Source organism: Babylonia areolata, chromosome 20 (assembly GCF_041734735.1).
Source record: "Babylonia areolata isolate BAREFJ2019XMU chromosome 20, ASM4173473v1, whole genome shotgun sequence".
Lineage (NCBI taxonomy): Eukaryota > Metazoa > Mollusca > Gastropoda > Neogastropoda > Buccinidae > Babylonia > Babylonia areolata.
Window position 1 is genome coordinate 32672839 of NC_134895.1, and position 7961 is coordinate 32680799.

At 41.7% G+C, this 7961-nt stretch overlaps 1 protein-coding gene across 1 annotated transcript in view; it reads left to right on the forward strand.

The window, feature by feature from the left end:
* The window catches only part of LOC143294899 (serine/threonine-protein kinase dyf-5-like), a 23662-nt gene extending 16670 nt beyond the window's left edge, over positions 1 to 6992 (forward strand). The window contains exons 12-15 of the mRNA XM_076606416.1: positions 965 to 1006; positions 1390 to 1420; positions 3735 to 3855; positions 5517 to 6992. Of these exons, the coding sequence (XP_076462531.1) occupies positions 965 to 1006; positions 1390 to 1420; positions 3735 to 3855; positions 5517 to 5543 (221 nt within the window). The 3' untranslated portion in view covers positions 5544 to 6992. The remainder of the gene's footprint in view (positions 1 to 964; positions 1007 to 1389; positions 1421 to 3734; positions 3856 to 5516) is intronic.
* The last annotated feature ends 969 nt before the right edge of the window (positions 6993 to 7961 follow it).

The following is a 7961-nucleotide window of genomic DNA, read 5'->3' on the forward strand; positions in this document are numbered from 1 at the left end:
TTTTGCGGTTATTAGAAACTGTTTCTCTCTGGTGCAGCTGGACGTAAACGTGAGCTTGTATTTTTATGTTAAAAAAACATACGCAGTTAGTAGAAACAGTATCTCTGGTGCAGTTGTGATGCGTTTATATTTCAAGGGAAAAAACCCAGCAACAACAAACAAAACAAACAAACAAACACATATGCGGTTATTAAAAACTGTTTTCTGTCTGGCTCAGATACGTTTGGCGTTTATAGACCTGCCCAAACTACAAGGTTGATATAAAAACAGCGCACAATCAGCGATCAGTTCTGAGATGTTAAGACCGACAGATCTGTGTGTGTGTGGGGGGGTGGGGGGGGGGGGGGTGGGGGTGGAGGGGGCGGGGGGGATGGATGTGAGTTGGTGTATATGTGTTTGTGTGTGTGCATGCTTGCGTTTGTGTACGTGCATACAAGGGTGTGTGTGTGTGTGTGTGTGTGTGTGTGTGTGTGTGTGTGTGTGTGTGTGCATGCATGCTTGCGCATGTGTGTATGCGTGCGTGTGTATGTGTGTGTGTGTGTGTGGGGGGGGGGGGTTGCGTGCCTATGTGTGTGGTGGTCTGTTTGTGCGTGCTTGTGTTCGGCTGCATGTTTTGTTTCACACTAACATATGTATTTTGTAAGCGGCCTGGGCTCACTGGAGATAGGGCGCCTAAAAACTGCATCATCATCATCATCTTCATCGTCGTCGTCGTCCTCGTCGAAGTCGTTGTCGTCGTCATCATCATCATCATCACCTCCACCACCTTTAATCATCATTATTATCATCATAATTTTTTGTATACAGTTATTCAGATTATTATAATTATGATTGTGATGATTATGGTTTTGATGATAGTTATCATTGTGATTATGATTACTTTTGTGATGCTGATGCTGATGGTGTTTCTGATGATGATGATGAAGATGATATTGATGATGATGATGATGATGATGATCCACAGGGGCGAGAGAGTCTACAATCTTCCAGTTCACCAGCGTGAAAGGTAGGAACTTGTGGAGGTGTGGTGTGTATGACTGGGAGAGATAGTGGGGGTGGGTGGGTGGGGGTGGTGGGGGTATGGAAGAGAGAGCTGAAAGGGCGAAAGGGAAGGGAGGGGAGCTGACGTTTCTATTGATCTCTTGGGTGTATGCGTTGACTCTGTGTGTGTGCGAGTGTGCTTGTGTGTATGCATGTTTGTGTGTGTGAGTGTATGTATCAGTGTGTGTGTGTGTGTGTGTGTGTGTGTGTGTGTGTAGGTGTGTGTGTTTGTGTGTTCGCATGTGTGTGTGTGTGTCTGTGTGTGGTCTGTACATAATAGGGGCCTACATGCATGCAGGTTGATATAACGAAGTGTACACATTGAAACAAAAACGCGGGTAATTTCAGACTCGCCAACCGAACGACACCATGAGAAGAGGTACGTCACTTGATTGATACGAAATAGTGAACTGGGCGTGTAGGTTTGCTGTGCCGGTCAGTATTTTCTTTCTTTTTTTCTATTCTTTTTTGTTGTAACTCTGATCAACAAATAGTAAAGAGTCGTAACTCTTTCCATTCACACGGTACACAACTTCAAGTCAATGCTGCTGACGTTACCAATTCAGCTAGTACACAGGTAAATAAAAGGTATGCATTGGAACAAACACAGACCCATCCTCATAAAAGGGAGCGCCGGGTTTGTCCTTATACCGATCATTTGACATGTGCACACAACAGCAAAGACAGAAGAACACAAATCGGTAGTGTAAGCAGCATTGATTTGAAGTTGTGTGTCTTGTGAATGGAGAGAGTTACCACTCTTTACTATTTTGTTAATCATTAATTTTGATCTACTGGCCTCATTGTTTATTGATTTTAGACTCTGGTTACGGTTTTAAAAATGTTCCACAAATGAAATTATTGATGAGTTTCTCTATTTGTTTGTGTGCCCCTGTTTTTAAAAAAAATCAAAAACAAAAACAAAAAAGAAACGCCAAAACTACGTTAAATTCCACTTTTTGCTTTCTGAAAGAAAAACAAAACTGTTAAAACTTATATCCTTTATCAGTTCTGTACCTATTTCTTTTCGATAAAGTATTATCTGTTGTAGGTGAAAATAATTCTGTCTATTGCTTGAGAAAAGATTTTTGTCTAAAATCTTGACTGTTGCTGGGGAAAAGAATTTGATGTCTGTTGCTGTGCGGAAATGACTTGACCATGTGTGCTTGAACGTTCGCTCGTGTGGGCTTTTTGTTTGTTTGCTTGGTTGGTTGGTTGTTCACATCACTCTTTTTGTTTGATATGATACGTGTGAAAGATGCATGTGTGCCATTTATCGATGGCCCTTGTGGGTACATGAAATATATTTCTTGCTTTGCCTTGCCTTGCTTTTCTTCTTCTTATGCCTTCTTGGGTTTATGCTGGTGCATTCACTCCTAGACGTACGAGTGAGGTTTTACGTGTATGACCAGTTCCTTGTTTGTTTGTTTTTTTTTGGTTTCTTTGTTGTTGTTGTTTTTACCTCGCCATGTTTTAGGAAGTGGCTCGTGGTTTTCCATTTTTTGTTTGTCTCATCGACTTATTACTTTGCCTGAAAGGTTTGAGGATTTGCTCTCTCTCTCTCTCTCTCTCTCTCTCTCTCTCTCTCTCTCTCTCTCTCTCTCTCTCTCTGTGTTTTGTTTTGTTTTACCTGACAGCGATATAGAAGTTTGTGTTGATGACGATACAGCTATGGATTAATTTTTCTATTGCTTTAAAGCATAATTGTTGTTGTTGTTGTCGTTGGTATTATTATTATTATTATTATTACTTTTTCTTTCTTTTTATTCTGCCCGCCATCTGCACCGTTTCAGTGGCATTGCTCCCACGCCGTTGTTCGTCTGTCACAGTTCCAGCGTCGGCAGTCCGCAGGGAACCATCGATGTTAGGTCGCTAGGAGGCCACTCACCAGAGGAGACCCTGCACTGCCGCGGCTGCTGAGTCACTTCGGTGGTGTTCTGTGGTGCCTGTTTTGATTTAACGTGCTTAGGACACCACCTACTAAGCCCCATACTGACGACAATGACGTCTTTGTCGGGGAGCCAGACTGAGTGAGCGTCCCTCCCAGAGTGGAGACCGCCGCCACGTCCCTCCAGCAACAGCACTCAATGAATCTGCGACACTGAAGACATTGACAGGACTCACTCCAAGCACAGAAGTGGAGGGGTATCGAAACTGAGGTCACCATGACAGCAGGCCACAGACTTTGGGACATTTTTGTTTTTATTGGTAATGATGAAGAAGGAGGAGGAGGACGATGATGATATACGATGTTGCTATGGCGGTCCATTTTGGTTTGGGACTTCGTGACAAGGCTGTACTCTACGCTTCCTTTCATAATGATATCCCGGCGTCAACCAGGCCCGAGAGATACAGACACTTGCAGTGTTGGTCATGTAATTAGAGCAACACATCCAAAGACGCATCCGTGAAGTGGATTACACTCGACTGTGTGGTCCCAGTCTCCCCATTTAAACCCATAGCACACTCAACTCTGGGTAGGAGCCGACCGCGGGCCGAAAAACCCACCTCCGCTGGGATTCGAACCCGCGTCCCCCCAGCCGTCAGTCCGCGACGCTAACCACTTCGCCACGGCGGCTGGTACTTATTATTATTATTATTATTATTATTATTATTATTGTTGTTGTTGTTGTATTTATTATTATCATTATTATTACTATCTGCTGCTGATATTGGTTATCCATGGACTGTAGCACCAAGGGTCACGGTGACCCAGATGAGGCCTCTGGTACCACTACTACTACCTCTGGTCAACCCTCGGTTCGCCAGTTCCGGAAAACGTCTAAGGCATGGGCTGATGACCTGGGCATTGAAGTAAGTCATAAGCTGTGGTTACTGCTGGTGGTGTCCTTTTTTCTGTTATTTATTTTTATTTTATGGTGTGTTTTTTTTTCCAGTATTTATGTGCATTGTCGGCCACTCTGGAATAACCCTGTCAAGCCATGACCGACTGTTGTGCCAGAAACACCACCCAGAGCACATTGTAGTCTCCCGAGACCAGATGCATACCGGCACAGAAAACCGGTGTCAAATCTTCCATTAATGGATAAAACAATGGGAGGGGGGAGGGGGGGGTCTGGGGGGTTGGGGGGATTGGAGCGTGACAGGGAACGGGAGGGAAGCAGAAGGGGGTCGGTGGCGGGGTGGGGGTCATATTTCGCGATCTGTGGCTCTAACCATCATGTACTTCTTTCACGTCGAAGAATTCTACTCTTCCTGGGTTAATTGCTTCAAAGTATTCTACACTTCCTGGGTTAATTGCTTCAAAGTATTTTACACTTCCTGGGTTAACTGCTTTACACTTCCTGGGTTAATTGCTTCAAAGTATTTTACACTTCCTGGGTTAACTGCTTTACACTTCCTGGGTTAATTGCTTCAAAGTATTTTACACTTCCTGGGTTAATTGCTTCAAAATATTTTGCACTTCCTGGGTTAATAGCTTCAAAGTATTTTACACTTCCTGGGTTAATAGCTTCAAAGTATTTTACAATTCCTGGGTTAATTGCTTCGAAGTATTACACTCTCCTTGGGTTGATTGCTTCAAAGTATCACAGCATTTTGCTCTTCCTGGTTTAATTTCTTCTTCACAGTATTTGACTCTTCCTGGTTAATTGCTTCAAAGTATTTGACACTTCCTGAGTTGATTGCTTCGAAGTATTTTACACTTCCTGGGTTGATTGCTTCAAAGTATTTTATACTTCCTGGGTTAAATGCTTCAAAGTATTTTACACTTCCTGGGTTAATAGCTTCAAAGTATTTTACTCTTCCAGGGTTAATTGCTTCCAAGTATTTTACACTTCCTGGGTTATAACTTCAAAGTATTTTACACTTCCTGGGTTTATAGCTTCAAAGTATTTTACTCTTCCAGGGTTAATTGCTTCGAAATCGCATGAAAGTCATTATTTGGCAAAATAGAAAAAAAAGCTTAACAGACACCGTATCTTCACGTGGTCTTGTAAACTGTTTATGGATACAACATGATCCCTAAAGAAGAAAAAGAAAAATCAGAGGTAAAAGGTCAAGGCCACAACCTGCATATGCTATTGATAGGAAACATGAATTATGTGTGTGTTAGAGAGAGAATACCTTCCATATGATTTTCAGCAAACTTGGTACAATGATAAGTCAAGGTGAAAACAAAACCTGCGAAAATAAACAAGGTCAAAGATCAGAAGTCAGTGTCACAACATCGCCTGTTGGGAAATGTAAACGCACTGTAGAACTTTTTTTCATCAGTGCTATTTTCATTTATCGTGGCATACCATATGAATGACTTGTTTTTGCCAGAACATCAGTGCTTTCCAAATTAAAAGGTCAATGATGAAGGTCACATCAGTGTGCCTTTTTGCTAAGATTATCCGTTTTTTTGCAGGTTTTTTTTTCATGATTTCTTTGTTGGATTAAGTGCATATTACAAGTGAGTGGTGGGGGCCTTGCATTCCTTGTTTGTATTCCTTTTGATGTATTCCATACAGGACCCTGAAGTCCTGAAGCTGGACTGAACGTGTTCCCGAGGAACCATTCCAGAACTTGCTGCCTCACCATCACCATCATCCAGTCTTCAGCTGCCAGCAGTTGATGAGATCGCTCAGTTTCCTTCCTCATCAGAATGTGAAGTCCACAACACATAGCTGGCGCCTGTTCCTCAAGGAATCATTGACAATTTCACGGGGAGTGAACTTTATCATTTTTACTCTTTTAGATTTTTGTTATGGGGAAATTAATGATGATTATAGGAATCGTTGGCGAAATCAAGGACTTGTGTGTGATGTATATATATCTAAGTGATTTAATGTTTTATGTCATGAAACGTCTTTCCTGTGTTCGCTTTGAGTCTTTGTGGATGGTTTTGGTTTGAAGTGATTTTCAGGTCTTCGCAATCACATGCCTATACATGAGTATAAATTTACCTGGGTTTGTTTTCATTTTTGTTCTGTAAATGTGACACAAGAAAAAAAATGCCAAAGACATAAGCATAATATTACAGATGGAAATACTGTAGACCTACAATTCAATCTCCTTTTACTTCGATATGATCGGCTTTTCTTTTCTCCGTTAACAATATCCATCCATTCTTTTTTCTCCTCTTCATCGATTCATTTTCTTCACCCTCATGCATTCATTTTGCAAACCATAATCAAATCTGTCTCCCCCCCCCCCCCTCCCTCTCCCGTCCCCCCACTCACCCTTTTTCTTTGTCTTCGTATAATGCAAGAGTGTTTTCGCTTTCTTGCGACATCTTAAACTATTCCAGACATTACTGGTTTTCTCTGTCGCCGTTTACCAGCGATTGATGAATCTCGAATTGGGTTGGAATATGAACAACATTGTCTGGTTTATTGAATTCATGTTTTCTAACTTGGAGGGTTTTTTTTTTTTTTAATTTTCTTTAAGTAAGCATGTGTTCTGTGAATGCCAGTCCGTTAGTAGCTGAATGAATGATATTAATCAATCAATGACTATTTTACTGAAATGCATTTTTGGTGTTGAAGATGCAAGAGACGATGTTCGACAAACCAGGGCGTTTAAAATATACGACTTAACTGTTACTTGGTGTGGGAAAGAATTTTATTTCTTTGGTATTTGGAAAGTGGAAGGTGTGCTTTGTTAGCAGTTTGTATACATTTTCATTATAATTGTTTGTATTGTAGATGGCCAAGTTCCCCTACATGTTACCGAAATGACTTTTAAGAGTTATGACAGTTTGCTTCTTTGGGCGAACGGTATTTTTGTACTCTTTTACAGCAGTTCAAACCTACAGTGTTTACTGTTGGTAGCTAGTTGCACTGACAAAAGGTTTGGATCAGAAAGAATCTAAATGTAACACCTTAAAAAATAGATACATAAAGTCCAAAATTAACAACCACGACATAATTAACTTTTTAAGAAAGGAAGTTCAGATATTAACAACAACAACAACAACAACAAAACAGCAACACACACAAAGGACTGCGCAATAAAACGTTTATAATTCTCATTGTGTTTTTATTTTCTTCCCGTCCTGCTCACTACTCCCTTCCTCTGTCTGTCTGTCTGTCTGTCTGTCTCTCTCTCTCTGTCTCTCTGTGTCTGTCTGTCTGTCTGTCTGTCTCTTTCTCCATGTTGCTAAGGTCTCAGTGTCTGACTGAAGGGCAGTTCTGTTGTCAGATATCTTGTCGCTCGGGGATATGAAATGACATCTGTGGACTCTACAAGCGACAGTGATCATTACTGATAACCTGCAAGTGAAATGGCCACACCATTTGTTTGGCCACGTAACAATATCCAATGGCCTTGCTAAAACAATCCCCCAGGGAACTTTAAAGGGGGTGGAGACGGAAAGAGAGAATGGACTGGGAAACCATTTACAGAGTACTTCCTTTTTGACGGGAAAGCCAGAGACACAGGATCAGACACACAAACGACAGACCTGGAGGAGTGTGGTGAACAGTTCTGTGCGGCGCCCGAATGACTCTTCACAGAGTGAAATGGTAAAACAAATAAAATTTTTAAAAAATTTAAAAAAAAAAAGAATCTGGCAGAAGATCCACTCTCTGGAGGAAGGTGGCAGAATGGTTAAGACGCTCAGCTGCCAATATAGAGTCCAATATAGAGAGTCCGTGAGGGTGTGGGTTCGAATCCTGTTTTCGCCCTTCCTCCCAAGTTTGACTGGAAAATCAAACTGAGCGTCTAGTCTTTCGGATGAGAGGACAAACCGAGGCCCCTTGTGCAGCACTTACTTGGCGCACTGAAAAGAACCCATGGCAACAAAAATGTTGTCTTCTGGCAAAATTCTGTTTAAAATAAATCCACTCTGATGGGTACACAAATATATAAGCGTGCACTCAAGGCCTGACAAGCGCTTTGGGTTATGTTGCTGTCAGGCATCTGCCTAGCAGATGTGGTGTAGCGTATATGGATTTGTCCGGAGGCAGTGACGC